This window comes from Procambarus clarkii, chromosome 74 (genome assembly GCF_040958095.1).
Source record: "Procambarus clarkii isolate CNS0578487 chromosome 74, FALCON_Pclarkii_2.0, whole genome shotgun sequence".
NCBI classification, from domain to species: Eukaryota; Metazoa; Arthropoda; class Malacostraca; order Decapoda; family Cambaridae; genus Procambarus; species Procambarus clarkii.
Genome location: NC_091223.1, coordinates 14,788,390 through 14,816,308, shown reverse-complemented (window position 1 = coordinate 14,816,308; position 27,919 = coordinate 14,788,390). Strand labels below are relative to the sequence as shown.

At 37.3% G+C, this 27,919-nt stretch overlaps 2 protein-coding genes across 3 annotated transcripts in view; both read left to right on the top strand.

The window, feature by feature from the left end:
• Window positions 1-459: 459 nt before the first annotated feature.
• Window positions 460-11,228, top strand: LOC123767351 (G patch domain-containing protein 3). The gene is made up of 8 exons (XM_045756979.2): window positions 460-1,633; window positions 2,835-3,039; window positions 4,027-4,234; window positions 5,486-5,587; window positions 6,976-7,108; window positions 8,404-8,565; window positions 8,818-8,992; window positions 10,618-11,228. The coding sequence occupies exons 1-8, from the start codon at window positions 817-819 to the stop codon at window positions 10,853-10,855; spliced, it is 2,040 nt and encodes a 679-aa protein (XP_045612935.1). The 5' UTR covers window positions 460-816; the 3' UTR covers window positions 10,856-11,228.
• A 2,653-nt stretch (window positions 11,229-13,881) lies between these two features.
• Window positions 13,882-27,919, top strand: part of Gp210 (nucleoporin 210) — a 42,158-nt gene continuing 28,120 nt past the window's right edge. Inside the window, exons 1-13 of one of the 2 annotated variants that reach the window (XM_069312983.1) lie at window positions 13,882-14,084; window positions 15,491-15,621; window positions 16,788-16,919; window positions 17,553-17,649; window positions 18,311-18,461; window positions 19,073-19,237; window positions 19,396-19,470; window positions 19,630-19,821; window positions 20,969-21,082; window positions 22,792-22,956; window positions 23,911-24,063; window positions 25,501-25,687; window positions 27,257-27,395. In XM_069312983.1, the coding sequence (XP_069169084.1) occupies window positions 13,912-14,084; window positions 15,491-15,621; window positions 16,788-16,919; window positions 17,553-17,649; window positions 18,311-18,461; window positions 19,073-19,237; window positions 19,396-19,470; window positions 19,630-19,821; window positions 20,969-21,082; window positions 22,792-22,956; window positions 23,911-24,063; window positions 25,501-25,687; window positions 27,257-27,395 (1,874 nt within the window). In that variant the 5' untranslated portion in view covers window positions 13,882-13,911. The remainder of the gene's footprint in view (window positions 14,085-15,490; window positions 15,622-16,787; window positions 16,920-17,552; window positions 17,650-18,310; window positions 18,462-19,072; window positions 19,238-19,395; window positions 19,471-19,629; window positions 19,822-20,968; window positions 21,083-22,791; window positions 22,957-23,910; window positions 24,064-25,500; window positions 25,688-27,256; window positions 27,396-27,919) is intronic. The other variant, XM_045756977.2, reaches the window with a different exon arrangement.

The following is a 27,919-nucleotide window of genomic DNA, read 5'->3' as shown; positions in this document are numbered from 1 at the left end:
ACCTGTTCATACATTGAACGTGAAACAACTGACCTGTTCATACATTGAACGTGAAACAACTGACCTGTTCATACATTGAACGTGAAACAACTGACCTGTTCATACACTGAATTTGAAACAACTGACCTGTTCATACATTGAACGTGAAACAACTAACCTGTTCATACATTGAACTTGAACCAACTGACCTGTTCATACATTGAACTTGAACCAACTGACCTGTTCATACATTGAACTTGAAACAACTGACCTGTTCATACATTGAACGTGAAACAACTAACCTGTTCATACATTGAACTTGAACCAACTGACCTGTTCATACATTGAACTTGAAACAACTGACCTGTTCATACATTGAACTTGAAACAACAGACTTGTTTATACATTTCAAATCTCCCGGGGACCCAAACATAGAAAACGTCAACCTTGTCCCAAAAGAAGCAATAACAGTCAGCTGACGCCATAAACAAACCATCCAGCCCTCGCATCCCATCCCATCATCGTCGTCGCCCCATAATTAATTCACAACAGCATCCGATTACATCGAGAGGAGATAACATCATGCAAACTACACCTACTATCAAGAAGAAGAAGGAGATAACATTCACGGAAACTGCACGTATCTCAAAGACGAAGACTACCTCTTAAGAAACAACACTGAAAACACTTGGAGATCTACAGTGACGCAACTTCACTCTTGCTGTCTTCGAGAGTGAGCAGAAAAACTTTCATGCAAACTGCAGGCAAGCTAAAGATGGTGCCCATGGTGGAGTGCATTGTGTAGGGTGTCCTTGGGAGGAAGTGCGTGCAGCTGAGATGTTTCTTGTGGTTACCAACATACCTGGCTTATTTAGAACACCAGATCTGAGAAACTACTTTTCTGAATATGTTGAGAAAGAAGCATTCATGTGCTTCCATTTCCGTCATCGTCCCCAGACACAGCTCGCACAGCTCCTGGATAATGCACTTGTCTCGTTACCTCAGCCAAACTCGGACTCGCAGACGGACTCACATAAGTCCGACAACCCCAACGGTAAGAATGCAAGTTTATCGAGATTCCAGTCACTTAGTGCATCAAGTTCGAAGGCCCAACAAGAAGAACTTGTTGAAGGAAGTGACACCATTTTAAATAAAAGTTTGGAAAAACAAGTTACTGTAGATAATACCGAGAAGAATAACAGTGAAAAAGCATTAACATTATTAGACGGGAGTGCCAAGAGTGCCAACACGAAGTTGCATTGGTTGAATTCAGGCTTGTCTGGTCTTTCGTCATTAATTAAAGAAAAGAAAGGAAAGGCAAAGGCAGACATGAAGCACTATACGCAAACTTTAAGAGAAGAAAAATCTTCAATATGTTTAGACAATGTAGATGCAAGTAAACATACATTACCTAAAGTACATAGTAATAATGAAGACATGCATTCACCAATACCGGAAAGTGTTGTGGCTGGCACTGCTGAGAGAGATGCTGGGTCAAATGTGAAGACTTGCTGCATTTTGAACATAAAGGATGATTTTGTGGACAGTTTTATATCAAAGTATAATAAAAAACACTGGGTTGATCGTGCTGGTGATGTTCTACCCCCAAGGTGCTTTGTCTTTAGGATAAACTTCAGGAAAAGTATAAATGATGGTAAGGTGATGTGCAAATTTCATGTGCTGTAGATTGTTTGCCAATAATTATAGATTTTTTTTTTATAAATTTTGATGCCTGTACAGTATTCTATATTTTTGTTTAATATTTGTGCTATATAACATACTGATAACAGATGTGGGTATTGTACAACACCATAATTGCCTGCGACTTAAAGAATGGAAGTTTAAATGAAAAACAAAATTTTTTTATATAATTTTTTAGGCATATAACATTAAGAATATAAACTTAACCTATAAATACATAAAATTTGAGTTAAAGCAATCTTAAGACAATTTTACCTATTGCTTATTTGGTTGTCATCTAATTACAAGATATTAAGTTAAATAAAAGATAATGTTATTTTGTTATTTACTAATCTATCTCATAAATCTATAGTAATCCAATATTAGTATGTTGCCCAACGCAGGATTATGGTTTTGAGAACCTCAGGAAACTGACCTCAATACTGAACAAGGGAACAATGCTAGATAATAATTTATATATACATTACTGGTACAGTACATATATTTCAACATTTATAAAGATATTACAAATTAAGGTGAGTATTATACAAATATAACGTACATGTTTTCTTGGTGAAACCCCTTTATAATGGGGTGATATAAAGTAAGTATTGATCGATCACCAAGCCCAAGGTGGCCAAGATCTTGTAACAGGCCGAAACTTAGGCCACTGATGTGTTTTGTTATCTTGATAACTACTACGTTCGTAGACTAGATTGTGGTGAAATGTTATTTAAAAAAAAACTTTCCCTTTGATTCGTAGCACAGGTTTTCCTAAACATTATTCAACATATTTTGTATAACATTGACAAGTAAAAAATTAGCATATGTGACTGAGGACTGGTAAGCTTACCTTATGCAGGTATTAGAATCGGGATAAAGCACAAATGGCTCTCTCGGCTATGTTTCATAATGAATGACCGAGTTTACAGTGAGTTGAATTGGGTTTAGTTTAGGTTTGGAGCTTTGCTAGTTCAGCATCAAAATACTTGTACTGTGTGGTATGTGCCGTACATTAGAAATAGAGTATTAGTTTTAATAAAGTGTAATTTTGACAATGGTGCAGTATTATTAGTTATTATTACCATTAGTTATTGATATTGATAACAAAAACTAAAATTTACTATTTTTGAATGAATTAGAGATTTTATTCATCAAATGTGTTTTCCTAACAGATACAGATTACAGGACAAGACGAGAGTTGGACTCTCAAAGTCTCTCTGTGGATTCACCTCTAGATTTAATTGAGTTTTCTCCTCCTCCTCTCATGCCACAGGGAAATGTTGGCACACCAACCCAACACTTCAAGACACTAATTAAGACCTGTCAGTTGCCTGGTTCTATTATAAGAAAACTGGGCCTGGAATTTCCGAGGAGCAGGTGAAGCAATTCTTCCTGTTTGTGGTTTTTTGACTTTGAAAATAATTTCAAAGTTAAATTTAAGAGAAATTAAATTGCTGTATGTATTTTTAGTTTTAGTGTAATTAGTAGTCTTGATAAATATAATGTATATACTACCCCATTTACCAATTAAAATAGTTACTGCAGAATATTCTATTCACAATATAATTTTTTATTATATTAATTTTTAATTACAGTACTATACTGTGAAATAATTTGTGTAATATACTCTCAACATAGTAATACTTTTTGGTTGTCTTATTTACTTTATATCTTATTGTTTTCCACATTACAATGAGCAACATTTGAGTTGATAAATGTAATATAAAATATCTAATCTAGGCACCCCTGATGCTTAAGACTTAGATTACAGAAAAGCCTGTCAATCATTGCAGGCCCATCAAACTTGGGCAGCCTATCAGAAACAAGGATAACAAATCTGGTTTGCTTATGACAGCACGGGAACATATTGGGATCAGAAATGGAATGAAAACTGATAAAAGTACCCAGAAAGTCATGTGTGAAACAAACTACTGCTTATAACGAGGCAAGACAATTTAAAAAAGGCAAAAAGTGGTTAGACACCATGTAACAAGCCGTTGTACTAATTTTCCTGGCAGTCACCAGATGGTAGCAAATATCTTTAAGGCCCTGACCCCATCATCGCTCATGTGCCCAATAATGACCAAGTTCTCTTCATAGACAGTTTGAAACATTTCCCAATGTGTCAGTGGTTTACCACTGACTCTTTGGGAAATGACACATGTTTACCTTCCCTGACTGTGCCCGACCCTTGGTCAGTAGGATCATCCCTTAGCAAGCACCTGAGTGTACTTCACAAGAGTTTTTTTTCACATGCACTTAAAACTTGATTTGTAACTTCTAAAGACATGCTATAGAGAATATTCCAATCATTAGAACTGATAGCATGTGTAAGGTTATTCATCACAAACTTTGACGTTGCAGAGGACAGAAGCGGTTTAGCAAAGTACCTTTCAATTATGGAACGGGTGTTGTCAGGACGGAGCCACGGTGCTCAGATGAGGAAGGGATTACATTTACCGCTGCTGGTCACCTTATACCCTCTTCAGCAGATTTTGTTAAAATAAAGAATAAACTGAAGAAGAAACAGGTTTCTAGACGACCAAAATTAGAACTGGAAAGCGAAAGAGAGGTACGTTGTATGTTACAAATTCCTAATTTATTGTGTTAAAAGTTTAAGACTCCTGCTGTTCTTATTTAACCATTTCACTTTGTTTTTATTTTTGTTATTCAATATCTCCACTGAAATGCATAGTTATAACTTACCAGTGAAGTTAGTAAATGTTCGTATACTGGTCTGGACATTTATCCTACTATGGTCGTATTGTAGTAGATACATTTCATCACTCTTCCCTCCAATTCATCACTCTTCCCTCCAGCCTTGCTTACTGTTGATATTTTTCATATTATTCATTTCAAAGTATTTCCGTACTTTGTAGAATTTACTATGCAATATGTATTTAAATTTCTCAATGGGTAATTTGGTACTTTTAATATTTTTCATTTTTTGCATTGTTGCAATATCTGGATAATTTATTCACATATCGGTTTCATATGTCCAACAGCTATGGATGGTAGTGCAAGGATTGTCTATTATTATTGGCCAATATAGTCCTGTTGATAGATTATACAATCATATGAGCACATGGTCGAGGAGGCTGGGGGGTGATAAGACCTTAAAATATCTTTAAATAATGTATAAGCATAGTTGTACTGTAAGTGCTACACATCTTTTAATGCAGGGGGAAATTTGCAGAGATCTCATTTGCAGTCAGAAGCTTGCACAAATTAGAATTAGAGCCAGTTAAATTTGTGTTATACTGTATATCAGAAGAGCAGTTAAATTTACAGTATTTGGTTTAAATTAGTAATGTATATCTTAAAACCAGAGTAAGATGCCCTTTGAGAGCAACTGCTTGGGCTCTGTCTCTATCTTGGTTTATCTTTTCCTTTGAACTTTTCCACTTTTGTGGATTTCTTGAATCATACCTTTTAAGAGTTGATTGAAGTTATCTCAATTCGCTTGGATTGGAGTTGAGACCCCAGATCACCAAAACAAATTCTCGCCTGTAATCAAGAACCTTTATCTAGTGGGGATTACTTTCAAAGGGCTGAGCTTAGTTTGTAAACACATTATACTTAGTAAAAACATCTTGAACAGTATTTTCCACCTCCTGTTTTGTATCATAATTTTGTCCTCTTACAGAGAAATGATAATAATATACTGTATAGATATTTCTTATAGATTCATATATAGCCTGCTTGAGAATCAGGATTCAAATATGTCTGTATTAAGAATACTGTATAATAAAGTGAATGTATTTACTTTGCCATATTGCTCATATTGTATAAAAAAAATAATAATCATTTATACTTTCTTTAGGATGGTGCAGAAACAGAAGAATGGGAACGCTATGAAGCCTTCCACAATGATGTAACAAGCCAAGACCGTTGTAAAGAGCGACTCTATGAAAAGGAGATAGAGGTAGGTATCTGAATTTACCTGAGGGCCACTAATACTAGTGGCTTCTTCTTGTACTCAATGAGGACAGGAAGTCGGTGGTTTGTCAAATGCCCCCCCCCATTTGCCCTGATTATCTTTTCCAGCTGTATTTTAAAAGCCAGCAGAGTTTTGGCATTTATGGCTTCGGTGGGTAGGCAGTTCCAGGGATTTACAACCCTACCACCTACATTTCTGTATCATAATATATTACCCTGCAATTATAACTAGATATAATTGAACAAATGGATGTTGGTAGACTAGTTAGGAGAGGAATTTATTCAAGGAAACTTGAGGATAGTAGAAGAGGAAGGCGGAGAAGATGAGTGGACATGTTAAGGTAGTGATGACAAGACCACACACTAGAATGTGAAGGGACGACGACGTTTCGGTCCATCCTGGACCATTCTCAATCGACTTGAGAATGGTCCAGGACGGAGCGAAACGTCGTCGTCCCTTCACATTCTAGTGTGTGGTCTTGTCATCATACCTTAGCCACATTATTGTGACTCATCGCCTATTAAGGTAGTGTGTGTGGTTGTGTGGACAACACAGGGTATGGTGAAGGACAAACGCTGGGTGGAAGCAGTTTGTAAGAATGCTCCCATGAGCATTACCCATACAAATAAACAGCATAGTAAGGATATACCTCCTCATTTTTTAGCTAATGACTACCCTGTCACTTGTGGTCTGCAATGACGACCAAAAGTTAAGTTCTTCCCCTGAAACTGTTGTCTTTGTGGCTCTTTTCTCAGCACCCAACAACAGCAATTGTTGTTGGGTGCAGCACTGAGGAGGAGTTGGGGCTGTAGGGAAAACACTGATAAATAAATAAATAAATGTTTATTCAGGTAAGGTACATACAAGAGGTTTTACAAAAATTGATAGATTTATAGATAGAGATAGTACATACAATGCCTAAAGCCACTATTACGCAAAGCGTTTCGGGCAGAGAAGTTCACTGAGAAGTTAAAACAAAAAACTTCACTGAGAAGTTAAAATAAAAAACTGTGTTTTTTTTTCAAATCTGAGCTTGATTGATTAATTTAATTAATTAGTGCTGACATGGCACCACACAAGCCAGCATTGGTACAGATGTCTATTTAAATTTTGTTAAGAAATCTCACTATATTATATAGATTATGGCAATGGAGATTTGGGAGTGGCATGTATTTTATTCATTAGGAATACTGCACTTTAAATTTACATTAAAGTGTTAAATATTGATGCTTCTGAATATTGATGCTTCTGAATGTTAAAATTTTGTATAAAAACCTATAAAAATATTGATGCTTCTGAATGTTAAAATTTTGTATAAAAACCTATAAAAAGTATTGTAATTTGCTAAATAACTTGGCTCTGTACATTTACAGTTGGTGTGGGAGAAAGGAGGACCAGGACTTGTATTTTACACTGATGCACAGTACTGGAGGCAACAAGAAGGTGACTTTGATGAGCAGACAACTGATGAGTGGGATGTTGACATGTCTGTCTACTATGAGAGAGGTTTGTCCTTTACAGTTTGATGTCTTGATAATGAGGCCTAACACAAGTATCATTTCTAACAGAAAAACCTGCATAAGAATTTTGAGGTTATATTTGTTACTGTATGTTTTATTCTGAATGCATAGGTGCACAACTTTAGTCTTCCCTGCTGGACCGATTATGTGCCTCTGTAACCCTTTCCACCACCATCCACAGGATGGGGTATAGGGTGCATAGTAAAGAAAGAAATTGCAATTGAATTGCCTGCAGCAGTTATTGATTGATATGTACAATGACTTTAAAACTTATACACCTCTCAGATGCTTAAGGGAAGAAATAATCACTAGAGATTGGTTGACAACTTGCATATTTTTGTGGTAGATGAGCTGTATGAAACATAATTCTTATTCAGGTTACTTTTAAATTTGTGAAAACTTCAGTGGTAATATAAACTCTTAAACATCAGTTCTAAAAATTTTTTTAATGCATCAAGAAAAGAGAGAGTCAGGTAGCATTAAGTATGGGACTTCATTTTTGAAAAATGGACATTCTTCATTGGAACAGTGCATATATAGTTATGTTATTCACATCAGAGCCACAAATTTTACCATGTTTCTACTTTGAAATACAATACAACAATGTATGATCCATATTCTGTTGGATAATGCAGGTTGGATAATGAATATTCTGTTGGATAAGGCCCAGAAAGGGCCCGGGTACAGGCCCAGAAAGGGCCCGGGTACAGGCCCAGAAAGGGCCCGGGTACAGGCCCAGAAAGGGCCCGGGTACAGGCCCAGAAAGGGCCCGGGTACAGGCCCAGAAAGGGCCCGGGTACAGGCCCAGAAAGGGCCCGGGTACAGGCCCAGAAAGGGCCCGGGTACAGGCCCAGAAAGGGCCCGGGTACAGGCCCGGAAAGGGCCCGGGTACAGGCCCGGAAAGGGCCCGGGTACAGGCCCGGAAGGGGCCCGGGTACAGGCCCGGAAGGGGCCCGGGTACAGGCCCGGAAGGGGCCCGGGTACAGGCCCGGAAGGGGCCCGGGTACAGGCCCGGAAAGGGCCCGGGTACAGGCCCGGAAAGGGCCCGGGTACAGGCCCGGAAAGGGCCCGGGTACAGGCCCGGAAAGGGCCCGGGTACAGGCCCAGAAAGGTACCCAGAAAAGTACCCGTCATACCATATGATAGTAATTATCTCCACAAGATGTAAATTATACTAAATAGATGAATGAAGAGATTTCTTAGCATTTATCCTGATGATAATAATAATAATTATAATAATAATAATATGGTAATACAATTTAGAGTTCAATGATTTTGCAGGTGCTGGAGACCAAGATGCTCGGGACAGTGTAGCTATGTTACATAGTGATAAACTTCGATCTGGAAAACTCTCTCAATCAGCTTTCAGGACTACAGGAACTCATAATGTGGATAAAAATAGGAAAAAGGACACTTCGTCAGTAAGAAAGAAAAGGAGAATTGGTAAGTTACAAAGTGGCATGAGTAAATACATTTGTATTGGCCAGAAAATATATATACATGATTTTCTTTCGTTGTTCATTTGCATTTGTACTTAAATTGCTAAGCTATGACAATATGAAATAACCCCGACTATTACCCACACCAATCATAATGTACTGCAGTCACCCACTTCAAAAACCAAGAAAATTTAGTTTACAGCTTAATTGAACATATCTAATGTCGAAAATGAAAATGCCATTTTATCTTACAAAGGTCCAACAGCACCACCAGTAATAGGCGAGTTTGAAGAGCACACCCGAGGCTTTGGTCGCCGGCTGCTGGAGGCACAGGGCTGGAACGATGGTCAGGGATTAGGAAAAGATTCTAAAGGCCTTCCATATGCTTTAGATGGCGATGGGCAGCATCCTCATGACAAGAAAGGATTTGGGTAAGTTTCCCCTCTTAGACAACTTGGAATTTCATTAGTGTAAACGTAAATACTGTATTGATTTTAAAGTATTTGGGTATTTCACTTTTAGATATTAGTGGAAAGAAAAATTAATAAATATAAACCAGTAGTTGTATACTGTAGACATTATCGTGCTCAGCATATTGTGCACTAATAAGTTACCTGTCCATGCCAAAATAGCCAATCAGAAAACCTTATTTCAGCATCAGAGTAATAATTAAAAAATGCAGTTTAGTGAGAGCTCTTGTCTGTCAGTATCTTTTGGAGAGACTCAGTCAAACATTACAACCAGTTTCAAAGTGTTAAGGCCCTGAAAGAATGTTGTAAATATTTGATGAAGCATTCTATTTATAAACTTGGCTATCACATTCATGAAGCCATCATTGTTTACATGTACTGAACAAGTAAAACTGTAGGAAGGTTGACTGATAATGTAGATACAGTATAGTAAATGACTAAACTACTTATTTAGTATACTATGGAGGTAATATATTAGCTGGGGATGCCTAGTTGGATTTGGATAGTCTTTTTGGATGTTTATGGGTATACTTTTTGTGGTCACTTATCTGGGTTTAGTTCTGACTGGAACATTTGAAAACATCTCTGCTGTTCTGGGGCAATAAATTATCTTGACCTGACTATCATAAACCTGTCAAATGAGCTTCTGAATGACCTGCTCAAAAAGGAGCTTTTTATATAAATTCAAAACCCAGATTTATATACAGTATATAGATGTTGTTGTGATAGGGATGGGAACAGATCATGTGTCCGAGGGAAATTAACATAATACATTATATGACAAATGACAAGATTATAGTGAGCTTTGCATGAAGTATGGGGAAAACTAGAACTGAATATGTTGGAACATACTTGTAAATGCTGTAGGCAAAATGGATGATAAAATGAGAGTAAACAGCACATAAGAAAAGTAAATCGAACATTTGGGTATGACTTTAAAAAAAAAACTTAGCCATGGTGGTGGTCAAGAAGTGACTGTGTGGGTTGTTCAGTACAGTAGATAGCTAGGGGTGTGACTTTGCATTCTCTTTGATGCCAAGTTGTACCTTGAAAAACTTGAATATATCACACGAATATACTTTTCTATCTACATTCTGGATTATATTGAATATTCTCCAGTGTGACTGGGCATGGATAGTTTGAATAGTTCCCTGTTGCACCAATAAAGAATTTCATTCTACCTTGACTGGAAAATCCTAACCAGAGATTAGTATTATCTTGCCTTAGAGAGCAACTCGGTGGGATAGCTCGGAGATATGAAGATAAAGCAAGAGACAGAAAACCAATAAAGAAAGGGTGAGATTACAAGCGATATTAATGTAACAAGTTTTCAAGAGAGGTTGCTGCAGTGAGAAGAAGGAATATATCTGGATAGTATACGGGAAAGTTCCTCTGATGCTGTAAAGGAAATTAAACAGGCTAGGAAGACATTCATAAATATGTAATAAGACAGCAGATGTATAACTGAACCAAAATGTTGCCGTATGTTAACATCGTAACCATATTTGTTAAAATATTGCAAATAAAATAAAAGGCAACATTCTTTAGTATTTACATTAATGATAACTTATGATTGATCTTTATAGCTACTATGGTGAAAAACTTGAAGGCTGGAGAAGGAGTCATTCAAGCACAGGACAACGTCAGTCACAGCAGTTCAAAGAAACACATCAGCAGCACAAGAAAGAGGTCCTGATATCTACAGTATTTGATCGTCCCAAAGATGTGGATCCCCCAACCCCAACCCTTCGCACTCATGAGCCTACCACTCTTTCTCACCGTCATAATTATGTTTCATTTACTAAAGCTATGGATCCCAATTAAAAATATAAGCAGTTTCAAGGTATCATTTTAAATACGTAAGGGAAATTTGTATATATTACCGTATTTCATTCTGTCCTAAATGAATTTAGGACTGGTTCACCAATTTTTACAAAACATGATATCGTGCTGAATTCCAGTACTGTATAGTGATGTCTTTCCCAAACAGAACTCATTTTAACAGAAGTTTGGATGGAAGACAAAAAATTCAGATCTAATGTTTGTAAATGGCTAACATTCCTGTGAAAAGAAACAAGTGTTCACCTGACCAGGAACTATTTATTCATTCCCATCCATGCTGAAGAAAAATATTAAACCAAAATACAATAAACTCTCTTTTATCATGTCCAACTTTTAATTAAAGAAATGTCTTTTATATCCAAGTTTTACTTAATTCCTCAGTTCTAATATTTTAACTGGATTGTCTCCTTGTCAGCACTCGGTAATTAGCCTGTACGTGTCTGTTTCTGTGCTCAGCGGTGATTACACTGCAGTCTTCCTTTTCAATATTTTATACACATAGTAGGGATCATAACACCTCTGCTTCTTCTCTATTGTAGAGTTGTTACATTGATTTTCCTAAGCTGTCCTTGTAGCCGAGTCTTCTTAATTCCAATAATAGTCTTGTTGCCAACCTTAGTACTGTAGAAGTTTCCTTTTGTACTACACGAGGTCCAGATTCCAAGCCATTGCTGCATAATCTTGTTCTATTATTAAATAGGCTGTGTAAATGTCTAGAAAAAGTCCTTTAGATTTATTTTTGTGAAAGCTGTCTATTGTGTATGCTTATGCTTCCTGTGTTTGTGCTCAAACTATCTACTTCCAAAATTTTTTTCTTTATAATTTCTGCAGTTGCCTTCCCATTGTGCTGTATAGTCTTTCTGGTCTGTTACCATTTCCCATCTTCATTACCTCACCTGGAGAGGGTTTCAGGAGTTCTTCTACTCCCCGAGCCCAGCCTGGGGCCAAGTTTGCAGAGTTTTTCATAGGAAAAAATAGGACCTTTGCTAAAAAAAAAAAACAATATCTCTGTTTATGTCAGTAATCAGCACATTGAAAACTGCAGGCAGTGTAAATACCTCGGTGTGGGTATTAGGACTTGGAAAAAGTCCATAGAATTTCATCACTTCATGCTAGCTTGGAACATAAATATTAGAGCAACTTTCGAACATATAAACACTAGAGCAACCTTGGAACATATAAATACTAGAGCAACCTTGGAACATATAAATACTAGAGCAACCTTGGAACATATAAACACTAGTATTTCAATACTAGGGTCAATAATTCGACCCCTGGGTAAGGTTGTGGAATTATAAGTCTAACATGTACTGCATGGATAACCTGGCTTTCTGTCCCCCCAACACAATGAATTATTATAATTGCACAACAACTTCCTGTGGGGGGGGGGGAGGGAGGCTTGCACAAGAGTTGGAAAGGAGGGGGGGGGGACTTTTGACAATCCTCCGGCTTCCTGTTCTCGTCGAGGCCACTAGAGTGCTAGTAGCTCTCAGAGGCTCAGATGAATGACTGATGAAGATTAAGCCACCCTGGAAGTGGCACGGGCATGAGTAACCCGTAAGAATTGCCGTCAGGTAAATAACGAATTATATACCCAAAGGCGAGGCTGACCCGTTCTCGCACTTGCTTATAGTCAATATTGGCTTATTTAATAAGTGCATATGTGACATACTAATTGATTGTAAATATTTTAGTTTACCTTGAAAAGCTTCATAGAAAACACCGACCTCACCTAACCTTCTTAGTATGTTAAGCATCTTATTGCTTCTTAATTACAATTATTACTTAACCTATGCCGTTGATAGGTTAAGTAATAATTGTAAATAAGAAGCAATAAGATGATCACCCAACTATTTACTGGATGGATACAATTGCTTTGGTTTTGTATACAGGAGTTTTAACATACTTGTAAAGCCACTAGCGCATATAGCGTTTCGGGCAGGTCCTTAATCTTAAATTTCTCCGGAATACGACCCGCCAAATGGTTTAACAACCGGTTCACTGCTGGGTGAACAAAGGCTACAGTTAACGATTGGCGCCCAGTCAATCCTCCCCGACCAGGATACGAACCCACATCATAGCGCTCGCGAAGCGCCAGGATAGTGTTTTACCAATATCCCACGGGGACTAAATGATGATTACCAACTATGAAGTGCTGTGCACATACTCCACTGCAACGATATACCACTGACCTATCTATATACATTATTGCCCACGTGAGATACGAATAGTATCTATAAAAAGAGATGATTTTTCACCCTCAGGGTTGTAAACCCATGGAACCGCCTACCCGCCATAGCCGTAAATTCCAAAATTGTTGAAGTTTAAAATCCAGCTGGGAAATATCACCAGGGCAAATGTGGTAGAGGGAGGATCTTTAACAAGCCGCCGGCTTCTTGTCCTCTTCGAGGCCACTAGAGTGTTAGTGGCCCCCTCAGGTAAATTCAGGCATCTGTCTATACAAATGCAAACTTTACTCTTATGCAGGCAAATTTTGTTTGGATATAAACAATAGGCTGTAGTCACGATTTCGCCAGTGATTAATGGATTTAGACATAGCAAAATCCATATTACATATGTTGTTATGAGATAGTCATTAATACGAATCCAGCTTTATTGCTATAATTAATTCATCTATTGACTGTACCCTTCAGGTTGTGAGATGGGGATAGTAGAATGTAGATGAACTTATAGCTAGTTCTTGACCTATTTTACTTCTGTAAAGGAGGAAATGTATATGTTTATCTCTCAGAATGTTCGGTAATACGTTTATTGTTTGTGATGTGTGTCTATGTATGTATTAACACGATGTACTGAACGGGGTGAGAATAGCTTGAGCTACCTCATCCCTTTGTGTGTATTTTACCTCAATAAACTTATTTCAATTTCAATTTCAAGCTTTAACTATAAATCCATCAACTTTTGTATTTCACCTTGTATGTATGTACTTTACCTGAATAAATATTTGTATTTGTATTTTTGTAATTTGAAGGTGTGTGAGCGGGTGGTGGGGGCGGAGTTTAAGCGCCCGGGGAGGCATGGTCGACACGATGGTCTCTCGCTGCTCGTCTCTGCAACTCTGTGTATTAATATGGTGTTTGTGGAGCACGTGGGCCTCCAAGCTCAACGTGCCTCGGGTCCTCCTGCCCTACAACCATGAGATACCCTCCAACTTCACCCTCAAGGTGTTCGAGGGCGGGTGTTACAAGTGGTAAGTCAACCGCAGTTTCAACTTCAAACACGAAGTGTTCGGTGGGGGGTGAGGTATACCCACACGAGTATACCTAGACGGGTATACCACACGGGTATCCCCAGACGGGTATACCCACACGAGTATACCTAGACGGATATACCCACACGAGTATACCTAGACGGATATACCCACACAGGTATACCTAGACGGGTATACCTCCCCAAGATTCGTAAACTATAACTATATCTGCCCTTAGAATAGCCAGGATTATGTTAGGTTCGGAATAAATTTCCAGCAACCATTACTGAAGCTTAACGATTTACCTGTATTTACCTGACGACCACTTAACACTTTAGGGGCCTCGATGAGGACAGGACGCCGGCGGCTTGTCGAAGGGTCCTCCATTCCCAGTTGCCCTGATGATTTTCCAGCTGGATTTTTGAAAGTTGATAGTTTTTGGCATTTATGCCTTCGGCAGGTAGGCGGTTCCATGGGTTAATAACACTTTGGGTTAAAAAGCATCTCCTTTAATATTATTTGTGAAAGATTACAAACTTATGAATTCTCCACTCTTCATATATTATAAATAAGACGGGTAGAATATATAGAGCTACTAAGACACGGAGCATTTTGGGCTGTAAGTTCTAAAAATGCAGTGCGAAATGCAGTGTGCATTAGTGGCTTTAGGCATTGTAGCTCTATCTAGAAATCCAACATTATGTTTGTAACTCATCTTGTATGTATGTACTTTTACCTGAATACACATTTGATTTGATTTGTAAAACTAGGATTGATAGAGGCAAGAGTGAAAATGTTCAGATCTAAGCTTAGTACATGCTATCTTGAACAAGTCGGTATGAGCTATTGAAGTGTTCCTTCCCGTATGATTTTTGGGGTGGGTTAGACTTGATATGTTGCGATACCTTGCGATGATTTTGGGGCTTAGGGTCCCCCGCGGCCCAGGGGGCCGCGACCAGACCATGGCTGAGGTTCAGAAATTTCACGCATAGATGTTTCGTAAATTGTAGTACTTGGTGTTTTGTCCATAAGTTATCATTCTAAAAACTGCTTTACACACTGAATTCATTTTTATTTTGTTAATACCTATGCTCAACCCTGGTCACAAAGTATGAAGATAAGTCCATCTTGTTAGGGCAAGAATTCCCAACAAATCTAAACCCAACAGTGTCACTCGGACTTAAATGGTTGAGGGAAATGTAGGTGCGACCGAGGGTAAACAGATCGGAGCACCGCCACACACGGGTGTTCTTTTGTCCACCTGTAACCTTGTTGTATAGCACAATTACCTACATGTAGTCTGCACCATTTGGACATTACTTCAATATACTTGTAAATATCTCATACTGTATACATATATTATTACATGTACTTTATTATATACATATGTACTTTATTGTTTACAGGTCATGTTCAAGAAGTGAAGTGGTGTTGCTCTCAGAAGTTATTGAAGATGACTGTGCAAATGAAGTACAGGTGTCTGCAATCAGCCGGTCTCCGTCGAGACAAACAGCAATCATATTGGCACAAGACACGGGTAATTTTTTCTCGTTAGAATACAGTATAAGCAAGCCACATTTGTTAAATTTATCAGTACAGAATATACTGATACATATATGTCTACTGTATCATTACAGTGTAATGGCTAATTAAAATATTTGTTATTTCATATAGCATAATCCAGTAACATTTTTTTTAAGACACTGGATTATAATGTACAGAATACAGTATGTTACTAGACATTTGCAAATATTCTACTTTAAGCTCAGAAACATATACTACAGTAGAGGAGTGTCGATCAAGTGTGTGATGGATGAGTGAGTGTGTGAGAGAGCATATGATATATCTTAATTTCTGAGAGAGATTGTTCTCCTTCCCTGCAGGGATGAGTGAGTGTGTGAGAGAGCATATGATATATCTTAATTTCTGAGAGAGATTGTTCTCCATCCCTGCATGGATGAGTGTGTGTGTGAGAGAGCATATGATATATCTTAATTTCTGAGAGAGATTGTTCTCCATCCCTGCATGGATGAGTGTGTGTGTGAGAGAGCATATGATATATCTTAATTTCTGAGAGAGATTGTTCTCCATCCCTGCATGGATGAGTGTGTGTGTGAGAGAGCATATGATATATCTTAATTTCTGAGAGAGATTGTTCTCCATCCCTGCATGGATGAGTGTGTGTGTGAGAGAGCATATGATATATCTTAATTTCTGAGAGAGATTGTTCTCCATCCCTGTATGGATGAGTGTGTGTGTGAGAGAGCATATGATATATCTTAATTTCTGAGAGAGATTGTTCTCCATCCCTGCATGGATGAGTGTGTGTGTGTGAGAGAGCATATGATATATCTTAATTTCTGAGAGAGATTGTTCTCCATCCCTGCATGGATGAGTGTGTGTGTGAGAGAGCATATGATATATCTTAATTTCTGAGAGAGATTGTTCTCCATCCCTGCATGGATGCTTGACAAGTGTGACACAATGGGGTACTTCAGTGAGCAGGCGAATGTTATACTGTAGTTCTGAATAATGTATAATCTTAATGGATGTATAGTACAGTACTGTTATTGAGTGTGTGTGCTCTGTAACTGCATTTATCAATTTTAAAATTTTACATGCAAGTGATTTTTCTCATAGAAAAAAAGGCTTCCACGATGGAAAAAAATTACGCTTTTCATAAGTATTTGTTATTGTTTGCAGGAAGTGGGGGAGTTTTGCGTTGTGATGTTCTCGTAGACACTATTCACCGCTTGGAGATAGTCACCACAACAAGGGAACTATATGTAGAAGAAGCTCCAGAGGAATTTGAAGTTCGTGCTTATGATGACCAAGGTAGGTAGAAAAATGGCACTTACACATCTCCAAAGATATGGAAATAAATGCACTACTGGATACTGATGTTCATTATATGGGTTGAATGGATGATGGGCATGCTGTAAATAAATATTGTATGCCTGTGCTCCTATCAAACAAGAAAAGTAAGATTGCAGTGGGGATGACATAAGTAAAATCATTTTATTATGGAATTAAATAGCATAATTGATGTGTATAGATATATTATGTCATTTGAGTACAAAGATGTATAACTAATGCAGAGTGAAAAAATTGCTAAATAGACAAATGGTCTGTAGAAAAAAAGGTGGAAGTGTTTAAGTATTGCGAGAGTGCAAGCTGGAAGTGCAAAAATGAGATGCGATGAGTCAGGTTGTACAAGAAGGAAGCGTTTCAGATTTGTTAATGCTGTTCATTGGAAGCATTTTATAGATTTGATTGTAATGGGGCCCTGGGCCTTGTGAAAGGGATTTGGCAAGTGAGCATTGTGAATAATATCTTATTCCAGAGGATTTAATCATTTATCTTATTCAACCACTTTAAACTGAGTAAGGAATTCTTTGCTTCACCCACCCCACTTATTTTAGGTAAGGATGTGCAGACTATAAATTACTGTACTTACTTATTTTGCAGGCAATGAATTTACTACATTGGAGGGCATTGAAATGATATGGGATCTTCAGACCTTGGCTGATCGTGGGTCTCTAGTGGCTGCACAGACAGTTCTCCGGTGAGGCATTATTGTAGGACTCATATTGCATCAGAGTACTTTGGTTTTAAAGTACAAAATATTGTATCACAGCACTCTTAATTTGCAGTGTTATACAGTATTGTATTAGAGTATTTTTGTTCTTTATAGTGTAACATAGTTTGTGAAATAATGTTTTACTAGTTTTGTGAGCATGGTCTCCTTGGTTATTGTCTTCAGCCAGGACCATGGGTCTAACCAGGTCACTGTTAACATGCTTGGCTCTGGGGACCTCTGAACCCCCCACCAAAGCAAGTAACTTTTCAATTGGTCTTATTCCGTAGAATAAGGTCAGGAAGCACAGTGGAAAGAATTTCTCACTTTACTACCAGAGAGAAACTACACATTATGATACATCATCCCTCCAAATACTGATTTGGATTGCCTCTGTGGTAATGGATAAGACACTTAACAAATTACTTGTTTTGGGGAGTCCAGGGATGCCAGTTCAATCCCATTACAGTCTTCAATATTTTTTCATAAATATACCACATTCTTGTGATAACTTTGTGTAGTACTTGCCTTGGTGGGTGCTTGAAGTCACCAATAGAACCTGGTTAATGGGAGTAATCAAGCTGCTGCTTTGAAAACAATTATTTGCTTCCACTTGTTACCCTATTCATATTTAATATTTAATCGCCAGATTCATGACATTTAAGGAGTCGCCATATGAGATGCCACCCTCTATTGCTCCTCTTGAAGAGAGTGGACGCATGGGATACATGGTTCTCATTGAAGGAAGACAGACGGGCTCAGCCAGGCTCTCAGTTAGGGTTGCTCATCATGCGTATAAGGTTAATATTAGTGTGTTTTGTTTTTCATATTCGGAATTACTTATCCTTTTATTAACAATGAGATTTTGTGGCGTTGACTGATTTACTCGTAATAATTTTAAAATTAAGTCAGTGAAATTATTTTAGCTACACTATTGTCGATTGCATCTTATACACACACATGAAGGGATGGATTACCTCCAGATACTTTGGTGGTGCTCCAGGGAAGATTTAAAATCTCAGTTGGGCACCATTAGATACTTCCGAGATCCTTCCTTAGTGTGAGCATCCATGGCTTGGTGGGTAGAACTGTCTAATACTTTTAAGGCCCAAGTTCCAGTAATTATTTATATTTATATGTTTTGTACTTAATTTATCTGACGGGCTAGAGTAGGTAGAATACAACTTCAGTACTTCAGTTTTTCCAAGATAAATATACACAGAATCATTTCTGGGTATGATTTAACAGTAGATTATAGGTATGCAAAATTTTATTGCATATTTGGCACGGAACATTTTTGACAAAGTTAAAGCTGCATTGCATTCTTGTTACAGAGTATTGCTAATGTGGTGTAAATGGAATTTGGTTTTCTTAATGAAACAGTTCATAATCTTAGCCTCTATCTTTACAGCACCTTGCTCCTGCTTCAGTGGACCTCATGGTTGTAGCCAATCTTCTCCTTGACCCAGCAGATGTATATGTCTTGCCCCACACTGCTGTAGAGTACACAGTGTTCCAGATCAAACAAGGACACTTGTCAATCATTGATTTACCAGGATCACAGTTTTACTTGCAAGTGTGTAATTCTTTGTTTGAATTTTTTATTACTCATATACTGTGTTTATATTTGCTCATATTTTTCTATTTGTATTGGTAATAAACATATTTTATTCCATAACGGTATTTACACTGGAAACTTAAATAATCTTTTTTTGTTGTTTATGCTTCAAATAGACTGCAGATACAAACATTGCCGAACTCAACAAGGATGGCATCAGCATCACAGCCAAAAGTCTAGGCACTACTCAGGTAAATATTGGGTATTTCTAGTCCTCTATCATTTGTTCTCTTAAACCTTCATCGGAACACATTCCTCTTTGTTTATCTCGCCTCGTACATTTGATTAATGTTATACATTTTATACCTTGTAATGATTTCAATAGTTTTGATATGGAATTCTTGTAACAGGTGATTCTGAAAGACAACAATGTGATCGCCGAGCTGGTGAAGCAGCCTACGGCCACAGTACATGTTGTGCATCCATCGTATCTTATCATCTCTATTGAGCCCCACAACAACCCAGCGCTTACTCTTGGAAAGAATTATGCTTTTATTGTTAATGTTTTTGACAAACAGGATAACAAAATCTATCTGGCTGAAGTAAGTAAGAGTTTACCAGTTTTTTTTTTCCATTGTTCCCTTAAGTCATAAACTGGCCATTCACATTTTTATCTTAGAAATGTTAACTGAAGTGAATGGAGACGAATATTAACTTTGGTATATAAAAATGATGAAGACCTGGAAAGTGATGAGAATATATGAATTTGATGTGTTTTGTTAAATGCCGTGAAGAGTCCTTATATAGGAAGTTGTAGGAACTAGTACATATTTACGAGTTAATGGTGTATTGAGTGACTGGTCTGAATTTCAAGTACTATATGTGTATAAATAAGTTCATGAAAGAGGGCAAGGCAACCATATTGTCTGTTAGGTGTTAGTTTTTTTTTTTTTTTTTTTATATATAAAGATTTATGTGGACTTGATTAAAGTTTCATTAATGTGTTTTTAAGTGAATGTTACCAAAAGTAAAGTCTAGGTGATGGATGGCGCAGAATTCTGTGTGAAATTAGTGTGAATGAAGAAGTGGTTGATCATTTTAAATGTCAGTAATGTATGACTGACAGGAAGAATTTTTTGCAACAAATTTGAAAGTAAAAGTGAATCGGGAAAGGAAAATGGCCGGTTAGGAGGAGGATTAGGAGAGGCAGCTGGAGGACTGGATGCGAGATGGTGTATTCTGGCCTATACACAGATGGTGTATTGTGGTGTATACAATCTGAGACGCGTGTGTGTGGTGTTGGAATAGATGAAGTAAGGCATGAAAGTCATGAAAAGTTATGGAGTTTATAAAGTATGTAAGTAACGAAACTGAGAAGTGTATCAAGATTGTTTGGTCATGTTGAACAAGTGGACGGCAGACTGGTGAAGAGTGGACTTGAGGACTGGAGGAGGAGAGGAAGACAAGCAGATGTGGTAAAGGCAGGATAATAATAGTTCCGGTAGTTACATTGTATTTCTTGATATTATTAGCTTAAAATGGTCATTTTCTTGGTTTTTCATTGTTGGGACTAAGTCACATATACTTTACATGTACTGTATTGTGTAATCCCATTAAATAGTTAATAAGAATTACATTATATTTCATATTAATACTTTAAGAATAAAGTTTTCATGTTTTAATTTAAATTGCATCGGAACAAACTATAATTTTAGTATCTGTGTATAACAGTTTTGTTTTATTCCTCAGAATATTGTGATTGAAACTACAGTGTCATCCGAGTATTTTACTTCAGAATATGTGTCAAAGAATGGCTCGTATGTATATGGTGTACCTATCAAGACTGGAAAAACTAAAATTCACGTACGTATTTCACGTGTTTTTCAAGTGTAGTATTTAAAATTGAATAAAAGTCTTGTAGGTTGGACTCGTGAGCCTCCATTTGCTTTCAGAATATAACTATATCCCATTCTTAAATTGATTTTCATAATATAACAAATTCCTTGACATTCTCATGCTTTTCTTTCAATAATTTTTACTGTGACAGTCCTAAAGATTATCATACTTTCATGTTTCTCAGTTCAAGGAACCTTTGAAGGTGTTAATGTACAAGTCAACAATACAGTCCTTGCATAAATGGTATCTTTATCACTCCTCATTTATTCTTATGAGGATTCTTTTAATTATTATCTTTATGGCATTATTCTGAGTACAAAACATCAAGCAGAAGTACTATAAAGAACTTGGAGTTGCTGCAAAAGTGTTTATAGTCATCACATACTTGACTAAAACTAAGAGTTATTGGAAGATTGAGCATTAGCACAATGTGCATATACAAATGGTAAAGTTGTAGAAAAGAATCATGCCTACATTGTCTGTTCCTTCTTAAGTGTCTTTTACTATGAGGTAATGTCTTCCCTGATCCTATCTTCCAGTGTTAGTAAAGAGTATGATCTGTGCTCTGGCTGTGTGTGTGTTAGTCAGCTTTGGTACCTGGAGTGTATATTGCTGTCTATATTTTAGTATACTATTGTACATGACTTTAAAGCTGGGGAATGAAGGTGGCTTCTATTACCTCCGCTTTCAGTTTGGTAAACATTTACCACTCGCTGCATGTGTATGTGTGTGTGTGTCTCGGCTTTGTTGCATTTCCAATTTCCACTTTTGCCCCCCTTGTTTTATTTCCCTTTCCCTTCATATGATTATGGCAGTCCACTTTTATTATCCTTAGAATCTTGTATGTTTTAATTATTTAATCATACTTTCTGTGGTCCATCTTTCTTCTAATGGTGTTACATTGAGTACTCTTAAACTTTCTAGAATCGTGTGTGGGTATATCCATGTAGCAATCCTATAGACTCTCATTTCTTGTAATTCACAACGTGAGGGTTTCAGTAGTGGTGCTGTGTATTATACAACTTTGCAGATAGATTGTTTATGGTGCTCTGAATAATTTGCAGTTTTGGCTTTTATATTAGGTTAGTAATACATTTACTAAGGTTAGTATACAAATATGGCATTTGCATACTTGACATTTCATAAGCTGCCAGTACTGTATTATTACAGTGTGTTTGCTAGAAATGCTAGATAGAATGCTAGATCCTCATGCTAGAATGCCCTTTTGGTCTTGTCTTTCTATTTTTATTACAATGTTCTATTTTGAAGTTTTTATTATCCATTTGTCTGCTCCATCCTACAATTTTTATAAATTGAGCCTTCTTTGTATCTTTCCTGTATTTTCTCTCTCCTGGCAGAACTTAGTGTAGAGTAGATATTCTTTTTCCTAATTTCCTAGCGAATAACGTAGCCATGGGCCAATACTGGTAGGATTTATGCCATTTCTTTCATAAGAACTCCCACAATTGACTTGAGAATGGTCCAGGATGGACCGAAACATCGTCGTCCCTTCACCTTCTAGTGTGTGGTCTAGTCAACTAAGAACTCCCATGTACATGACTTGCAAGGGTTTATCCATGTTGTATTTTATTTCTGTAACAAAGGCACTGTTAAGGAAAAACACAATTGAATTGCTGTGGTTTACTAAGAATTAATATATATTTTTTTAATTACAGGCTACTTTGTCAGCAGTGCAAGTGGGTAAGACTATATTGGAGATCACTCCACCCTTGAAGACCAGTCAAGATATAAACATATTTGATCCCATTACAGTCATACCTCCACGCACAGTTTTGCCCTGGGATCCAATCACAAAGCCACTCTATGCTCTTAATTTAACAGTAAGCATTACCTTAATTTGAGTTCAGTTTTGTATGTAACCAATAGGGCCTATGAGGCTGCTGCTGGCAAAGCATCATACACATACTGGTAGGTGTTTTGCCATTAGATCTTGAGCACCTTAAGAACATAAGAACAAAGGTAACTGCAGAAGGCCTATTGGCCCATATGAGGCAGCTCCTATCTATAACCATCCAATCCCACTCATATACATGTCCAACCCGTGCTTGAAACAATTGAGGGACCCCACCTCCACCACGTTACGCGGTAATTGGTTCCACAAATCAACAACCCTGTTACCGAACCAGTATTTACCCAAGTCTTTCCTAAATCTAAATTTATCCAATGTATGGTATGCTCACCTTGCTCACCATGCTCATACCATACTCACCTTGGTATGGGATACCTTACCGAGTAAGATGACCTCATTGCTATGCCTTGGAATGCAAGGCAAAGTTTGTAAAGACTTGAGTACTTGTGAGTGAGCTCTGTAGTCAATCTGGGATAGATTACCTGTAGACTAATTCAATCGTTCTATTAATACAGCCTGGAGTGCGGGCACACATCCTTGGTGATTGCCAGGTCTATTAGGCTTTAGCTGTTTTTTTTCCAGTTCCTTCTGCGTTTTAACATACCTATCAAAGAGGTTTTGAACGATCCCCGTTGTACTGGAACAGTGTGCCACCCTGCCCTAACCCATCATGATCACATCCAGTGGGACCTTCAGTGATCATGCCTTAGTTAGCAATTAAATATTTTGGCCAGAAAGGAACTTCTTATATTCACTTAAAGCCTTATTTTCCAATGTAAAAAATAGTATTGTTTGATGAAATGGTTTTTTAAATCTATATTTTCAAAATTATTATTTTTTTGCAAGGCAAGTTTTGTTTATTGAGATGTTTCTTAATAATCCAGGCTCCATAATTACACATATATAATTTTTAATGTTTCTTCAGGCTGTTGGTGGTTCAGGCAGTGTGATGTGGAGGTCTAGCAACACAGACGTTGTTGGAGTGTCACAGATGGGTGTGTGCAAGACGAAGGGCCATGGCTCGGTCTCGGTTACTGCATCCATGGTATTAAACCCTCATAACAAAGATGCCGCTGAGGTACGTACAATGAAATGTCTACACTAATATATATATATATATATATATATACACAGTATATACACGTACTTACATGTGCCCGAAGGATGAATTGGCCAATTTGCTGGCTGCTGCTGGCAAGATGAAATGACTGCCCAATGCATGCAATAAAACTAAAACAAAATAAATATTTAGAATCTATTTAAATATATTAGTTTTACATATGCATTACATATACTGTTTGGAAGACATCAGAAAGGAAACCATACTGTACTGTTGGTTTAAAATTTCTGAATGCTAGGTCAGAGAAAACTGTCAATTTTAGATATTCTAAACTGATTATTGGGGATTAAGGCAGGAGCTGTTGTATTTAGATTTAGCTACTTTCATAGTTCCTGGCATTATTATTCAAGTTTAGCTGGTTATATAGAATATTATATTCCTCAACTTAAGTAGATTGGCATTAAAGGTGTTTTAAAGTAATTCAGTTTGAGAATGTGGCTTGAAGGTGATAATTGAACCTTGTGGACACCTTGCATGCATGCACACACTCACTTCAGACACCTTACAGACACAAGGGGACACAATGTCTGTCAGTGACATTTGTTTGGTCTTGGGTTCAAATGAGGTCCGTTTTCTCCACCAACCATGCTGCCATTTAGTGTTGGTTTGAGTAATTAACAGAGAAGTAAATGGTTTCCTTGCTATATAAACAATTGCTTGCAGGGGAAATCTAGTGTGTGTGGTTCTCTTCTTATGTATTATTATGTAAACAGTTTTTCAGTGGTGTATTTAGTTAGATTCTCCACATTCTCTCAGCCCCAATTCTGTAACAAAACAGTTTGTAATGTTCCTTGTCACTTTGCAAAATAGGTTTACTAGAATCTAGTATGTTATGTCCTTTGATGGACCGTAAGGCTTCCACTTGGGGAGCAGTGAAGAGACTAATTCACTAAAGAGCATTTCACGGTTGGGGAGCCGGTCGGACGAGCGAACAGCATGCTGGACTTGTGATCCTGTGGTCCTGGGTTCGATCCCAGACCCCGGCGAGAAACAATGGGCAGAGTTTCTTTCACCCTATGCCCCTGTTACCTAGCAGTAAAATAGATACCTGGGTGTTAGTCAGCTGTCACAGGCTGCTTCCTGGGGGTGGAGGCCTAGTCGAGGACCAGGCCGCAGGGACACTGAAAAAAAAAAAATGCCCTGAAATCATCTCAAGATAACCTCAAGATAACTATATTTAATATCTTAAGTGTTTGGGCCTCATAAAAATAAAAGGTTGTCTGTCATAAACTGTAAATGCACTGTAGTAATTTTTTTTTTACCATAACTGGGAAGTAATTGGTTAGGAAATGGGTTACCTGCATTTATCATTTGTAAAAACTTTTATAAACCCATTTGCTAAGCTCTTTACCCATAGCATCATTGTTTGCACTCATGATTTTCATTTTTACACAGATTCACATTGTAGAGGCCATAGGCTTAACTCTACTAGAAAGTGTTGTAGAGGTAGAAATTGAGGAAAAGCTGCCGCTACATGTTGCCTCTTTTACCCAGTGGGATAACATCCAGGTGCCCTTCACAGTGTGCCATCAATTGCCTCTGAAAGTAGAGCCCATTGAGCTGACATTCATTGCTTTGCCAGGTTTGTTATGAAATTAGTTTTTTCAATTTTTAAAAGATATCTGTTGAAGTATTTTAAAGATAATGGTGATTGTTTGTTACAACCACCTCATGAGTGGCTAGTCCAGCCAATGCTCTGGGGCTAGATTCACGAAGCAGTTATGCAAGCACTTACGAACCTGTACATCTTTTCTCAATCTTTGGCGGCTTTGTTTACATTTATTAAACAGTTAATGAGCTCGGAAACACCAGGAGGCTGTTTATAACAATAACAGCAGTTGATTGGGAAGTTTCATGCTTGTAAACTGTTTAATAAATGTCACCAAAGCCTTGAAAGATTGAGGAAAGATGTACATGTTCGTAAGTACTTGTGTAACTGCTTTGTGAATCTGGCACCTGGCTTCTACTGGTTAGATTTTATCCTGAAATAAAATAGTGAGTGAGTGTTGAGAGGTGTCACAATTTATTTAGCTATATTTAGCTAGTGATTTTAGCATCCCAAGAATGAGCTAAAAAATGTAGCAGGGAGTGGAAGCTGGCCTGTAGAATCCTAACACTTTAAGTTAAAGGGGGAAGCTAGTAATCCACCTTAGAGAAATCTCATGTCAAACAGGAGCAGTCTGCATTCTTTATACAAAAATTGTTTATTCTGATTGGATTAGGTATTAGGAGAGCCAGGCAGTGCACTCAAAAAGGAGTCAGTTCCCGAGGAAGATCTGAACTCGTCAAAGAAGATTTTATTGTATATATTTCGAAATTAACCTTCAAACGTCTTCCATGCACAATATATATTTTAACAATGATAATCTATTGTGATAACTGTCATTGTCAAAGTGTGACCAGTAGCTGCCAGAGCGCAAGTTGGGCTACCCACTGAAGCAGTGCCCTGGTAGAGGCCATTAAGTTACATGCAACACTGATATTTTATATAATAGATTTCTTTACTATACTGTATTAAAAAATAGGGTAGCATTTTTGTCAATCTTATTTTTATTCTCCTAAAATACTTAGATGTATATTTAAATTAATTATATACAATGTGTGTGTACATCTTCAGAAAACACACCTGAAGAAATTCTTCTGTTAACACTAAACCTATTACCAGTAACTTTTTTATTAATGTACTTTTCATTTGAAATGTCATTTGCATGTGTACATTCTCTAAGGCTCTAGAAAGGAGCTTAGAGTTGAGCCTGAAGCTATCGTCTGGTAAGCAAATGTAATGTACTGGCAACACACATTGTGGAAATTACCTTCTTGCAGTGGCTACGGTCCATCATTTAAATAATAAAGCTTTTTATTCATTATTGTTTAGTATTTTCTAATTTCAGATAATGATGATGAACAGTGTAATGTGGTGAATTAAATATATAAAAAAGAACAAAAGTAACTGGTAATTTCAGCATTGCATACAACAATCTTTACGAGTCTTCTGTACAGTACCGTAATTCAAGTACCTGCAGCCCTCAGCATCTGTGTGTGTCTGATATCATTAGATATATTGATATCATTATATCAGACTTGTCACTGAAACCCAAGTCTTGTGTAAGTCACGGATTCTAAACTCGGAACTCGCTTCGGTAATTTTCAGATGTGAGGACCCCTTCTGTTGAAGGTTCTTGTGCAGTTGTTGAAGTTGTAGGAAAGGCCCCCGGGTTTTCTTCAGTGAAGGTTTCTTACCGAAGTTCTAAAGGCGAACTTGTTGCATCAACTATGGTTGCAGCGTTCAGGTAATTTGAGCTTGAAGTGATAAAAATCGTGTTATACTTGAGAACTAATATATAATGCTTTAATTGTGAAAACAAAAGCTTAGTTCTAATAAGGAAGAGTTCTGCCAAAGGAACTGGTCTCAAAGTAGACAGTCAAATATCAATGCTCACATTTGCAGGGTTAAAATATTGTAAAATAATTTATAATTATTTATTTTACAATTGGTAGTTAATTATTGTAAAAAAAATTGTCGAAGTATCATCAGTTTTTATCAATAAGGTGCTCTTAAAATTGTTGTTCTTTTGATAGAATAATTTCTAGCATAACATGCATTTTCTTCTCCAACATGAGAGAGAGAGAAACACAGGTGACATTAGTGTGCTGTTTCACTTTATAATGTACTCGGACTAACTTGTATTTCATTTTGATGTAGAGAATTAGCAAGCCAACACTGAATAGTGGAATCTTGCTTCGTCCCTCTAATTAGTGGATGGACTGTGATCATTTCTGCCCTTTCACTGTTTATATATTTTGGAATGGTTTT

Coding starts and splice junctions, on each gene's coding strand:
- LOC123767351 (XM_045756979.2), top strand. CDS start 817: ATGTTTCTTGTGGTTACCAACATACCTGGCTTATTTAGAACACCAGAT. Junction 7,109..8,403: donor GTCTGTCTACTATGAGAGAG/GTTTGTCCTTTA, acceptor ATGATTTTGCAG/GTGCTGGAGACCAAGATGCT. Junction 8,993..10,617: donor CATGACAAGAAAGGATTTGG/GTAAGTTTCCCC, acceptor TGATCTTTATAG/CTACTATGGTGAAAAACTTG.